Genomic DNA, 15,041 nt, shown 5'->3' on the forward strand with positions numbered 1-15,041 from the left:
TTGCTACAGTAAATATATATATATATATATATATATATATATATATATATATATATATATATATATATATATATATATATATATATATATATATATATCAGCAGTGCTTTCTCATTCAGTGTGAATGAATGAATGCTGTCTGTGTAAATAGCTTTTAATGACTTCTGGAGCATCACTACACCATTTGTATCCAGACAAGTCCGTGTGCTTTAACGCCAAATGTTTGCAAGACATGCACAATAAAGACAGAGTATTACAAGCCAACAAGTGTCTGAAGTTAATGACTTACCACTCCTTGTTGAATAGCTGATGAGCTTTGAGGTCAGGGCTCAAGTCATGTTCTTCCACAGCAAACTCCTCCAAGCATGCCTTACGGACCTTGCTTTGTGCACTGGGAACAGAAAGGAGGTTTGGCGGTTATACTGCATTTACACCCTAGAGGGAGACACAGCTCACCTTATATGTTTTACAACCGCTTGTACAGGCGGCAGGAAAAAGTGGATTATAACGTTTAAACGACGCTAGGTAACTACCCTAGACAGCTTGTCATGCTAGCTCTAGCTAGCACCCAGGTACAGTAGGACAGTTTATATGTGTACAGGAAGAACTGCTGACGCTAACCAACTTCAACTTTATTTAACATCTAGAGTCTATCTAAAGTATGTGTGTCAACCAGCTGGAGTTTTGGGGCCTTACGAGGAAATGTACCTTCTAGCTCTGGTTTGCTAATTTAAAATCATCATAAACCTCTATGTCGCGCCTGATCATGTGTTGCCTTCAGGTGTTCCTCGTAAAGGCCATACTTGTAAATACTATCATCTATCCGAGACTACTTCCCAATTCCCTCTGTCTTAAAAAAATGTTACGTCCAAATCTTTAATCGATGTTTGAAAAAAAGTGGAATGTTTGAATTAAGGATGACCGAGTGGATTCATGTGCCACTGACGTTCCGAGGACACTGGAAGTCACCGCTCCGCTGCCAGAGCGCATGCTCATACTACATTGATACCAAGCGGCAACTTGACTGCCGCCTGTCGCCCACAGGAGCCAACGTCCTCTTCATCACCACCAGTGCGATGAAAACAGTGCTTCTCTGACATTCTGGATCAACCTGCATACAGGTACGGAGCCAATTCTTCTTCTTTTTTTGTTTTTTGAACAAAACACATTAACCTTTGTGGACGCACTTTATCCGCCACAGTTCCACCCGATGTTCCTTTTTTAAAACTAAAGCTGGAAGGCTGAGTGTTCAAACTTTACCTTTGATGAGAAGTTGGAAATCTGGGCTCAAATCCGTTCATGGTGAAGAGTGTCTTTAAGTGTGGGTATAGCAGAAACAGCGATATATTGTATATAGTGTAGTACAATTTATACTGCATCTTTTAATAGTGAGAATGGGCTACCTGTTGTGTGCCTTGCAGGTGAAGCTCTATTAGTCATTGTCGCAAACGAGGAGCATTTCTGTGGTGCAAATATGGAAGAGAAAATCACACTGAATGCTACAAAGCTGCATGCTGTGTTCATGCAGCTAATGTAGAACTGCAGTTGAGGCAGTAAAAGAGCTAAAATTTGCTCTGTATGGCCAGAGGAGTTATTGTGACATTGAACTAGATGCAGTCCAATGCTAAGGTGGACAATCGGGACTGGAATCATCATTAAGAGAACATCTCCATCATTTATATGAAAAAAGATGTAGTGAAGATGTATTTAGTGTGGAAAACAGACCTTAACGACACTGCTTGCATTGTATTTTATATGCATTCTTATTGGTGATAAGTTGATGCAGAGTTGTCGTGTGAATGTGTGAAACCCGTCTCTTGTGGCTTGAACCACGGTGTACCGAATTGGAGTCCAGAGCGTTAGGCATCGAGCTAAATGTCCGAGCTGTCAATGACCTGTGCAGTGCAAATCTCTGTTTTTTTCCAGCACGACTCATAAGGCGTCAGCAAGTGAAGTTTACCAACGTACTTTTGTACAGCCACACTGGTTGGCTTTTGTTGCACTCATCTGCCTAAACCTCACTCTTATCCGGGTCACGACACTAATGTAACCCATCTGGTCCACCCCTGCACACACCCGGGGCTTGAACCAGGGTCCAGTGAATGAGTCGCAAGAGCTGGGCATTGAGCTAAAAGCCCGAGCTGTCAACTCGATGTCCAGCGCGGCTTTTAAGGCATCAGGAAGTGAGGTTTACCAATGTACTTTCGCACAGCCACACTGGCTGACGCTGGCTGTTACAGCTCTGATGCACCAATTTGGCGGGAGGCAATGCCATTCAGAGTTTGATTTAAGCGGAGCTTGATGTTGGAAGTTTTGTTGAACTACTTTTATGCTACATATACACCGTGATCATCATTGCATTTCTAGTGATAATGATGACCAATAACGCATCCACGAGTGAAATATTAAAAGAAAACATCAAACTGTCATCCAGGTGATTTTTCATATTTTTTTGACATGAAGTTGTATGACATCCCCATCAGCATTGGTCAGATCTGACCAGAACTGGACTTAGGAGACCAAGTGGGGGGTAAGTCGCTGTTATTGGACTACAATGCTGACGGGGATGTCATACAACTTCATGTCAAAAAATCCGAACTATCCCTTTAACATCACCTCCAAATAAATTGTAAAAAAAAGTTTGTGTAGCAAACAAGTGAAGATACAGTATGTCTTATGGTATGAATATATGATTCCCTTTACTTAAAAAAGCATGACTGAAGCCTCATGCTTGGCATTGGAATTTTAATTCCTGCGTCTGTGACGCTTCACTGAAACCAGATCAGGCTGGAATCACATGCGGACCATCACGGGCCTCTGGGTCCATACCTCTACAGACTTTCTGTCTGAAGATCCAGCCTGAGTGAGCAATCTACCCATTCAGAGGAACAATCCTAGCCTCTGATAAGGAATAAAGCTAGTATTGTCTGCCGGGCCGCCTTGGGGAAAGGCAGAGGCAGTCCCAGGTTCCACACAGAAGTCTCACAAACAGCGAGGCCTCCACGTCTTGATGGCGGTAATTGCCGCATAACACCACACATGAATGCCCCCCAAATCAGCTGTGGGCCTTGTGCGCTCAGGCAAAGTGCTCCGCTCACATAATCAGAGGCATGAAATATCATCTTTTTGTACCCATGGCAACAGCGGCAGCCCATTGCTGTCTGATTGTATGAAAAGTGCTCTTTCACTCAACTTGTCACATGTTACGTGCTCACTTGGAAAAGAGCTGCTGGCTAGCCGCCATCCCAGAGTCCTCCTCTCTTTCCAGGTGGAGATGCATGGAGATGAAGGACGTTAGTGAGCGCATCTCCATGGTAATAGAGTTGACAAAGCGAGCTGTTGATTGTCGCTCGGCTGTTGCTGAGCATGCAACAGACGCCAAATGGCCAACAGCTGCTGACTGTGCTCACAGAAAAAGGATGTTTGAATTCGGGAGCACCAGGGAAGCTCCACTTTGTGCCTCTCCTAGCGCCACAACTAAACCTATAAAGATAAGATAACTAATGAAGTAAAAACCACTGAAAGTTGTTTAAAGACGTGCATATTATGTAGCTATCGACGAATGAAAGATGGATTCAGACTTTGGAAAAATAAGAGGCTGCTGAGGAAGGTTGATAGAGACACTTCATCAAGAGTGCATAACAAAATAGAAAGAAAGCTCACTGACCTTGTCTAAATTCTAAGGTTCTAAAGTCGGTTATAGTTGCAAATAAGTTTTAGTTTACACAATAACATAGACTTGAAGAGTACGTGCTTGTTGTAAGTTTATTTTAACAGAGACAGACAAAATAAATGAATAGGGATGTCCCGATCCGATCTTCAGGATTGGGATCGGCTGCCGATCCGCTGCATTTTTGAAGATCGACTAATAATGGCTTCCGCCACAAGATCGGGCTGATCCGGTTGCCGTGTATCGTTCGTAACTCTGAGCCACACTTAAACATGATAGGTGCAGTAATGCGCCTCAAAGCTGGTTGCCACTCGACTCCCACAGTGCAGACATGTCCACGGTGTACCAAGGTGGAGTTAGTTTCACTTTGGACGTTGGATATTCAGCTCCGTTGCTCCTCTGTTATGGAGCGTGAATGGAAGCTAGCGGGGTTAGCTTAGTTTAGCAGTGTGTGTCTGTGTGTGCGCGCGACCCTGGATGAGATGAGTATATTTTCACAGCGTTGTGTTTTGCCGCTTTAATGTAAAGACCATTTTATTATACAAGGACCATTTTAGAATGCCCACTGTGGACGTGCAGGTTCTGAGTGAAAAGAGACAAGAGGCACGTTTATTCTTGCACCCAGATCGTATCAACCGTCAATTGCCGTTCTCAACACACATCAAAATACAACCGAATACGTTTTTCCCATAAGAACAATGCAAATCCAATTAATTTCTTCCGGACATCCAAAATGTTAACACAAAACACTGTTTTATGGTTTTACAATTATAGTTTTACATGCAGAAAACAATTCAAAATGCATATAAATGACAAATGAAAGGGATACATGAACATTTTACGTTACTTTTACCTTCATTCTTGACACAGCGGCGTATGACGAGCAGAGAGCTACCACACGGATGACACTTTTGTTTTTTGTTCTGAGCTTTTTCTTAAATTCAGTAGTGTTTTTCACCTTCTTTATCAAAGTGCTGGGATTTGCAAATTTATTTGGCCCCACTCGGTTATTCTGCAACCATGATTAATAAGAAAAGCAGAGACTTGTGGCGTAAGCGCGTTAGTTAGCAAAGAACTACAGAATCAACCGCTGATTATGTCAGTGACGGACGACAAAGCTGGGCACACTGACTTCCGGTTCTGGGTTCCTTGCTAACATGTTGCTAGTAGGGATGTTTTGTGATAAAAATACATTACAAACACAGCTGGACTCATGCAGTGTATTAATAACACGACAAGACGCACGCCATATTATATGCTAACTGGGAAATGTATTGTACCGAGGCCAAATTTTTCATATATTTTCAACGAAAACCCCAAAATACACAAACCGGGGCGTATGCTAACATTTGATTAAGGGAAATAAATATTCCATACAAATGCAAAACGTGGCTTTTTTTTGTTTGTGGAGAAAGCCTTGTTGGCAAGCACAGCGGTCAGACATTTCTTGTAGTTGGTCACTAGGGTTGCACACATCTCAAAATGATTCCACCTTGATCAAGTGACATTACTCAGAACAATAGTCAGCAAAAGTTGGTATTTACTCACCACCGACAGGGGCTGGTCACAATAAATTTGTTATTCTCTTCTGTTATAGCTCGTGACATTTTGCCACTTTATTGGGGGTTCTCATGCTTTGCAAACATTTCGGAAGCCGTTGGTTATTTGAGATTGCCAGAGGTTTGTTTCTTCGCCTCCGTGGTCTTGTGAAAATCCTGATGCTGTTTTTAGTGATGCTGCTTCAAGTGCAACATGATGTTGGTCGTATTAAACTTCCCCAGTTCTGTGCTACCACAGGAAACACTGTGCATGACAAGTTTTGCTCTCAGCTGCAACGTCTTTCTCTTTCTTACCACACTCCTTGTTGATGGTCTTGTAGTCCTTTACAGTTTTGTGCAGGTCTATAATCTTGTCCCTGAGATCCTTTGACAGCTCTTTTACAGAGATTTCTATGGAAGAGAATGTTTGTGCGGCAGGAGTAGTTTATCCACATAATGAGTAAAAGGAAAACTGCACGTTTTTTGGAATTTTTTCCATCACCCACTATCTTTATGTGAGACATGAACACATATGTCTTTATCTTTTCTGTGCGTTATAAAGAGCTAAAAAGACAGACAGCCACGAATGCACGTAATGGGAAACACTTCGCCTATAAAGCCTTCCGAAAAAAACTTCAAAAAGCGTCCACAACGCTCCATTTACATATAATGTGACATGCTTATTAACCAAGCTGCAGCGACATTGTTATGCCGATAAAACTACGTTACTGGCGTATTGACACCTTGTCACACCACGCCGGCTAGCGACTAGCTTTACCACACACTCGCCAGCAGCGAGTCACAATGCTTCAGGCCACTACCAAAGGGTAACACTACATATTGGAGCTGCCACTACTGCTGCTGTTTTTGTTTTTGAGTTTGGTAAAGTTAATGCTAGATGTAGGCGTTCGTTTCTATGTTGCTTTGTGAAATCAATGCAGCCAGAAAGGAAGTCCCTGTAATGCTTAAAATACGGCAAAATACTGTAAGTATCACATGTTATCATGAATGTACAAATACCTGTTTCTAAATGGTCACAGCATGTACATAAAACCATAAAACCCTGCTGCAGGTTTTTGGAGGTGTTTTAATAGCGGTCTTTGTAGGCGGCATAGGTGTGTCCCATTACATGCAGTAATGAGCTGCCTCTTTTTTATCTGTTTTTATATCTTTAGAATGCACAGAAAAGAGAAAGACGTGTGTGTTCATGTCTCACATTAGGATTGTGGATGATGGGCAAAATTCCCAAAAAAGTGCAGTTTTCCTTTAAGATTAGGAGCACTTTCTTCAAGGGACAGGTCTAATTTGTGTACTTCATGGACACATAACTGGCCAGTGGGGGTCCGAATTCTTGCTGGTTAGTACTTATTTCCCTTAATCAAATACAAATGAATGTATAACCTTTATTTAAGGTTAGTTTATCTTTGTACGGGGGTAAACTTACCATATTTATTTTCCCCACTGCACACGTTTTCTTTACTTTTCACTTACCTCATCCCATGAAGTGAATTTTAAGACCTTTCTAGTTCTTGTATGCTGTTATGCCCTTTTCAAACAAGTAATTGCACCATTAGAAACACTTCCATAAAGTGTTCAAATCAACAAAATTTGAAGTGCTTAAAAGTTGGTGACTTTGTTTTGTGCAGGATGACCGAGGTGATGGACTCCCTGGAGTCGGGCTCGGAGGACTTTAGCGGCGCAGCAGGAGGCGACCAGGATGCCGTATCCGTCCAGAATGGGAAAGTTTAGATCAGTGGTGTCCAAAGTGTGACCCAGAGGCCATTTGTGTCCTGGAGTCTGTTTTCTATCATATATTAATTATGACATATTTCACAGACAAAATTGAAAATGGCCCCGCATTGCAAGATTACACAGAAAAGAAGAAAAAACTGGAAATGGACCAAATTTCCCAAAAATGGCATCTGCAAACCAAAATTGCAGACTACCTGTGTGTCTTACAGTACATATAAGACTTATTTGTGAGCATGTGAACAATTCTTGCTAGGATACACATGCTCGCAAGATTTGGTTGTGACTGGTTGTGTTAACGCCCTCAAAAAGGTGATTTAGTTGCCAAAATAATAATCCTAGTAAAGAATAATAATGGGAAGAAGAAACAAAGAATTTGTCACTTGTACACTTTTTGCTGGGGTTAAGTTCCGACCACCCGCAAATGGCGAAAAACTTTGAGTAATTGATACACTCAGGAAAAAAAAGTCTATTTTGGTTTGGTTTGGTTTAATTTATTTCGAACACGCATATGTCCGAAAAGGAGTAGGAAGAAGCAGAGCTTATTTAATCCTACCCCCTCTTCGTAGCACATCAATTGCTAATACATGTGTGTACATACAAACACGTGCATACATATATATACACGTACATCTGCACCTACACCAGTACGCACATTTTTACATATACAGTATACAGGTACACAAATGATTAAAAAAAAAAAAATTTTTTTTTTTTTTTTCCCTTTCTCCATGTTTTCCTCCTTCTCCTTCCCTTTTCCCTTTCTATTTATCCTGTCCTTTCTCTCCTGTTGATATCCACATCGTCTTTAGTGTTGCACTGCTAGTGACGCTGGGTTTGTATACAAGAGTTCCTTTTATTAATTATGTCGAGGTTATTGCTGTGGAATGTAGTTTTGCCCTCCTCAAAACCTCCTGCTAGTTTGATGACGATGTTCTCTTCCGATTTTCGGTCAGTATTTGTAATAAAAACGACACTTGTAATTGAAAATTATTAAATAGATTATATTCAGCCCCAGAATCCTCCCCTTCTCTTTTCAATTGCCATTCTTCACTCACGACACAATGCGGTTTTAAAGTGCTCATGTCGCCAAATAATGTTTGAAAAAAACAATAACCAAATGAAAGTACTCAATTTTTAACTAAAATAAGGTTTATGTTTTAACATCCCCTTTGCTGGTTAAACACTGGCCCCTCCTTAGCTTCCCTAGTAAAATTTGCGTAGAGCCGCCCCTGGGACAAAGACCATATACTAAAAGCGTAGAATCACATGTTCTGAGGATGTAGCCAATTTTATCAGAGGTGGGTAGCATCATAAGGAGTTCATTTAGGCGAAAATAATCATTTTTGTCAAAAAAAATGACACGGTGATGATCATCAACACTGGTTGACTGTTGTAATTCTGACTTACGGCTTACCATCATATATTAACTTGTGTTCATGTCACTGCCAGGCTTGAGGGTGAATTGACTATCAAAGCTCAAAGTGCGAAGTCTCAACGCTTGAGGAAAAAAACATTCGGTGAAGCACAAAGACATAAACATGTAAAATGTAAAATTGTGGGCATTTTTTTAACAGTGGCGCATGTATGTTGTACATTTTACTTGTATTATCATGTACAGTAGACGCCCCTACAACGTAAATAATCTGTTCCGAGAACCTTTGTTATAGGGTTTTTATGTTACACAAAGCGTAAAATACATGTAAATAGCCTAATCCGTTCCAAGATCTTCCTAAACTCACCCCTTTGGCCCTTCAAAATATTCAAAGTCCACCAAATATGGTGGAAAAATATAAGAAAACGTTAGCATAAACATAGTAGAGTAACATTCCAATATAAAAAGGTAATAAATAAGAGTAATGTAAATGAATAAAACTGAAAAACAAAAACAATCTTACCGTTCATGAGATGCCTGAGATGATCAGGAGCACGCAAGTGGAGGGTAGGAGGAGGAGAAGAAGGAGGAGGAGGACTAGCCTGAGTCGAAACGCGACTCAAAGAGTCAGCTGGTCTCACAGACAAACGCACACCCACTACACGATAATGCTGTGTGCAAAATTTTTATTTGTAACTTAACTTAATTGTTAGTTTAAGGGCGACTACCAAGAGGAAGGGAGGTTGAAGGGAGAAGCCTGCCTCTCACACAAACTCATGTACGTGCTGCGTAAATCAGCCAATGAGATGAGAGCGTAGGCGGTGCCCCGATAATCAGCCAATGAGAGCGTGAAGCGTCAGAAGGCGTCACCAAGTGTATTCTGTTAGTCTGAACTTGCACCGACTTGACGCTTTACGTTATATGGAATTTCTTACGTAATACGATGCAAAAACTTTCCATAAATTCTTTACATTCAGTGGAATTTACGTAAAAGGAGGTTTACGTTATGCGAGGTACTACTGTATTTGTAAATTATTATTTACTTAAAGTAAATTAGATGTGTTTTCTGAAGTTCAGGAACTGGACTGGACTACTTGTATCGGAGATTTTAGACGCAGGTCGATATAATCCGATACTAGTTTTTATTTTTCTGATTTGGACCATTATCTGATATCAATATCAGATCAGGACACCTCTATAAACAAAAAAAACCTTTGGACACGCCTGGTTTTCATGCCTTTCAGCACGCTTTTGCTGGAGCAGAACGCAGCCAGCGGTGAGTCACAGGAGCGATGAGTAAAATGTGGGCTGCTGTGACGAAGGTTGTTATGAAATGCTGGTGTCTTTTTCCAACAGAGATGATGACTTCTCATTATCTTTAATATTATCTTGAAACAGAGATGAATGGCTCATTCAGAGAAGAGCAAACAAATGCATGAATGAATGAGCGTGGTTCTGTTAGCAGCTTTCCTAATCCAATTTTTTACTGCATTGTTGTTCTCTCACATGTGCTGTGTCACATGTTAGTGGGGGGAAGGGGGAGGGTTAGGTTGGTGTTACCCTTACATGAACTTGCAGATATTCCCAGATTCCCATGAAAGGCATCCAAAGTTGTCCAAGAGGCTTCCCTCCATCGTGGTGGAGCCCACGGATGGGGCGGAAGTGGAGAGCGGCGAGCTACGATGGCCACCAGAACCCAGCTCACCAGACACTCCGACTGAACCGGCAGGTGAGGACGAGCACATGGTGACTGTGGTTGAGTATTGTTCACATATTGTCCTGTTCCAGTGTCAAATTGGTACATTAATGGCATGGACGTTGACATGATAAAGTCACAAATATGAAAATAAAATCCACAAGAAATTTGGCAATTTTTAAAATATGTTTTACCGTAGTGCATACATTCCGCACAATTGGACCAAAAATTGATAATTGATCCACAATTGTTCGACTACTGCTATTTAATCCTACATGCAAGAGTCGTGGTTGAGTTGAGCAAAATTAAGTTTGTGTCACGACCTACTTGTGTTTTCTGGTAATAATAGCTACTTAGCTTTTAATATAGCTACTTAGCTATATAACTACTTAGTTTTTTTATGCCATTATGATAGAGTTTGTGGTGGTGCTAGAGGAAGGAATCCGAACACTGCATGCTGTGGCATAATGCTGCAGCATGTGTTCTTTTTGCAGTTTCCCTCACTTGTCCCAACACTAAACCTTCTTCCTGTTTAAATAGTCGGGATTTATTCTCACATGGTTTGTTGTGACGCATTTTGGTTCACCAGGATTTTTTTCCAGGTGAAAATAAGTGTAGGCCCACCATTACCGTAACTGATTCAGACCAGAGAAGGTGTGTAAGCGTCCTAAATCAGGAAAAAGGACAATGACGTAGCATCTTCATGCTCTTGCAGGTGATGTCCAAGTCCAAGCTGGTGTTGGCGAGGGGACGTCAGGAGCAGAGATGCCGGCCTCCAACTGAACAAACTCTGACGGGAAAGAGAAAAACTCCATGGTAAATGTGACTTGGTCCTCACGTGGACATGTGAAGTCCAATAGAAGCACACTTACTGGAATGTGTGCCTAGACAGCTTTGTGGCGCCAACAAGAGGCAAGAGTAGACATAACACATTAGCTGACCTGACCCCCACCTTTCAAGGGCCTGGAGCCACAGTCATGTCTGCACCTTCGAAATAAAATGTGTTTTGTTTGTAAATTTGATCCCTACCCCATGTATCAGTGTTATGATTTTAAGTGACAAAAAATACAAAATAGTTTTTTCTTGGCCCATGCCCCAACTCTCACAATTGGTTAAGTGGTTTTATAATAAACATACAAACAAATCACAATGATCGCTTCAAATATTTCACAGATTTTTCTTGGAAGTTGTCAGCTACACTAAGTGCATTCGCACAGACAAGTACGGCATATGCACTGCACTGTCAGTACCAGGATGTTGCACTCGAAATGGTGAGTGTGCAGTGATGTACACTTACCACCCTCAATAGTCGCCTCTTGCCTACGTAGCGGAAGGAGAGCAATTCGAGGGTTTCCTGCGGGACCGTAATCGGTCTATGGTGTTGGGTGCCGCTTCAGTGTGTGGACAGGTAAAACTGAGCTTTTTGGGTTGTTTTTATATAAATGTACGACATTATCTCATGTTTTTAAACCAGATTTAACAACAGAACATGGTGGAAGTCATTGACGTACGGGTGTCGGTTTCATTTCATGCAGCCGTAGACATGTGGGCGTGCACCTTATAACAAATGCAAATAAAGAAAAACATGCTCTATGTTTCCTGGTCTACTGTACATGTAAGTGTGTGCTGATTTTAAATATAATGTACACGCCATTGTACATGTAAGAAATTACAATATTGATGAACAGACACGTTATAATGTGCCACCAAGTCAGTCATGGTATGTGCGCCGTTCTCTTGTTTCCGACGCCATCTGCAGTACGGAGTTGTAACAACAAGCTACACATACCGTCCCGTTATAATGTGTGGTGAACAGGTAGCGACAAATCTTAAAAAAAAAAAAATAGCGCCAAATCTATCTGTGGCAATCCAAATTTATTCATGGCAAGCCGCCACAAATAAATGAATGTACGGGAAACACTTGACTGACTGGAAATAACCCACAGTGGTGGAACGTGGTGGTCTAAAGAAAAACAAAGTTGATACTGTGATCGAGAATGACAGTAAGATTTGGGACAGCACAAAATGGGCGCACTCCAGCATTTAGTACACAGTATTTAGTGGACACAGTATATTAATAGAAGTCTACTGACAATTATTCCATTGAGACACACCAGAATCACAATTCTTTGTTGATATCAAGGCTTAATTTGTCCCACACTCGTCCTAGTCCTTGAACTGCAGACCAGTAGGGGGTAGCACATTACTATTTGCTGTGTCTCAAATGGAATACTTGTGTCGGTCCACTTCAGTAAGTATACTGTGTACTTAGTGTCTGAATGCATGAATCTTGACGGTGTAATGCTGTCCCAAATTCATTACAGTCATTGCACACTTTCGGGAAATGCCGATTGCAATATTTACCTTGTTCTCCTTCTCTCCTTTTTAATGGTGAATTGCAACCACTCGACAGAGCATTATTGCCAACATTTGGGTTGCCCTATAAAATATCTGGCAGCCCACACATAAATAAATGTATTACTTTTTGCAGTACCCTTTTGCTTCAAATGAGACGTTATAAGTTTTATCCCAAGTTTGGAAATGATTGGTTGTCCCTCTCATTCGCTACATAGCCAAAATGGCGACTACTGAGGGTGCTAAGTAGAGTTGCAAAAATTAATCGATGGTTAATCGATTACCCAATTAATTGGCAATTAATTGGCAACTATTTTGGTCATCGATTAATCTTTTTTCTCTCAAATGTGAATATTTTTTAATTTCCTTAGTCATCCAGGAAAACAGACCTATTATCTTTGTGTTTTAGCCAAAACAAGATATTCACACATATCAGCTTTGACTTTAGAAAACAGTGATGGGCATTTTTGCCACTCTTCTGGTATGTTGCGAACCCAACCACTAATTGTAGGTGTTTGCGTGATATTAATTTAGTCCATCTATGGCCTAACCGCTTACTCAATAAATTGAAACAAAAAGCTTCAGATTAATCGACTAAGGCAATGATCATGATTGTATTTTTGTGTACATTTATTGTTTTTTTCTGAAGCTATTTGACAACCATTAAGATGTTTTATGATTTAACATTATTTTAACAGAATATTCAGGAGGCAACCTGGTGTTTGTGCACTTGTTTGCTGTGTCAGTTCAAGTCTTCGATTTCTGAATAAACTCCGATTCATCAATTTATCAAAAAAATAATCGACCGATTAATTGGTTATTAAAATAATCGCTAGTTGCAGCCACAGTGCTAAGTGTCGATCACCCAGGTATGACAGTGCACTGCATTTTGTCGTAGCCAATGTCTGTGAACGCACTAATAATACACTCAAGACTTAGTGTAAGACTCACTTCCACCTCTTCAGGCACAATGTGGTATTACAAGATGGGACAGCCCGACAGCACAGTTCTAGCTTTTCATTCCATTGTTCATTTACTTTGAAAAACAAATGTATATTGTGTCTCCAAGCCCTCAGTCAACCACCACTTGTCCACCACACCATAACAATGATTTACTATTACTAGAAGTGCTGTACTACTTTTAGTCCTTCCACAGCTAACACTAGTAATGTTGCTGCTGCTACTAGTACTAGTCCTTCTACCCGTGCTACTGGGAGCGAGTGTAGTTTGTGCACCTTTTTAACATGAACTATGAACTAAATGACATTAGTGTACGTCAGGTGCTGTAGTATGGTGATTTTTGATATTTTAATAGCTGCAATGTTTTAAAGATCACGTCTCTGTTTAGAAAGTTGTTGTACATCCCATGACAGCAGGAAGTTAGGAAAAAACAGAGGGAGATGGTGTTGTTGTGGAGCACAGATGTTAAAAAATATATATTTTCAGTGTTTGTTATTTTTAGACTTCCTGGAAAGTTAAATTATTGTACAAGAAATAAATCTGTTAAAAATCACAGAAATGTTCTTATATTTATTATCACTTTTGTGAAGTTGAGTGTTAGCTGGTTATGATGCAAACATCATATTTCTAATATATTTAATATAGTATGTAATGTCTTTTTAAGCCAATGGTGTCTAAAGTTCGGCCCGGCGCCATTAACGGTCTGCAGCTTGTGTTTTAGTGGTCCGCGGCTTATTCCAAAAAAAGAAAAAAAAACATCTAACAGGGCGAACATCAGAACATTCAAAGTGTTAGGACCACGCCAAATAAATAAAAATATACAAGATGTTATAAGAAAAAAAATGGAATGTTGAATGTTATCACGTAAGAACCTAGATAGCAAATGAACATTGAAACGATATCGAGTCAATGTTGAATGGTCAACATCAGCTCAACATCATATTTCATTGTTGATTCTTAATCAGTTTGAACTCTGTTGATTTTGAAATTTGATTTCATAACTACAGACCGACATTTCACTTGTATTTCAACCAGTGTGAATCATGAAATAACACTGAAATTTCAACATATCTAAAATCGATTTCAGTGACAATACCAGAATAAATAGGGCAAATTTAAAGCTGTTCAATACCAGCATTTCAATAAATCTCTGCTTTATTTACAGTCATGATGTCAAAGGAATAAGAGATGTGATTTTTAGTTTTACATGCAGAAAACTATTTGAATTGTATATAAATGACAAATGAAGGGGATTTGATTGTTGACAAAGACGACTATGAAGAAGGTAGGAGAAGGAGGCAAGCAGAGATCCACATGGACACCACCTTTGTGTTTTGCTATGAGTTATTTCTTGAATTCAATCGTGTTTCTCACCTTCTTTGGCTCCATTGTGGGTTATTTTGCAGCCATGATCAAAAGAAAAGCAGAGACCTGTGGCGTAACTGTTATACTGCAAAGCAAAGCAAAGAACTGCAGAGTCAATCGCTGTTGATGTCAGAGACAGGCAACGGAGCTGGGGGACATGTTTTCCTGTTCCAGTTTCCATGCTAACACGCTGCTAACAAGGACGTTTTGTGCTAAAAATCCGTCCCGAGGTAGCTTGCATAAGCTATGCAACGTGTGTAGTGACATCATTATTGTAGCGCTTTCACATTTCAGTCATCAACAGATGAAAACCTGTTCAGAAGATGAGTAATT

The 15,041-nt window shown here is 40.3% G+C and overlaps 1 protein-coding gene across 1 annotated transcript; it reads left to right on the plus strand.

The window, feature by feature from the left end:
* The first annotated feature begins 552 nt into the window (after positions 1 to 552).
* On the plus strand, positions 553 to 10,811 carry si:dkeyp-72h1.1 (uncharacterized protein LOC799956 homolog). The gene is made up of 4 exons (XM_054796978.1): positions 553 to 1,121; positions 6,855 to 6,930; positions 9,911 to 10,061; positions 10,744 to 10,811. Exons 2-4 carry the CDS (start codon positions 6,856 to 6,858, stop codon positions 10,809 to 10,811), a joined length of 294 nt encoding a protein of 97 aa, XP_054652953.1. The 5' UTR covers positions 553 to 1,121; position 6,855.
* Positions 10,812 to 15,041: the final 4,230 nt, after the last annotated feature.

This window comes from Dunckerocampus dactyliophorus, chromosome 13, assembly GCF_027744805.1.
Source record: "Dunckerocampus dactyliophorus isolate RoL2022-P2 chromosome 13, RoL_Ddac_1.1, whole genome shotgun sequence".
In the NCBI taxonomy this organism is placed as follows: Eukaryota; Metazoa; Chordata; class Actinopteri; order Syngnathiformes; family Syngnathidae; genus Dunckerocampus; species Dunckerocampus dactyliophorus.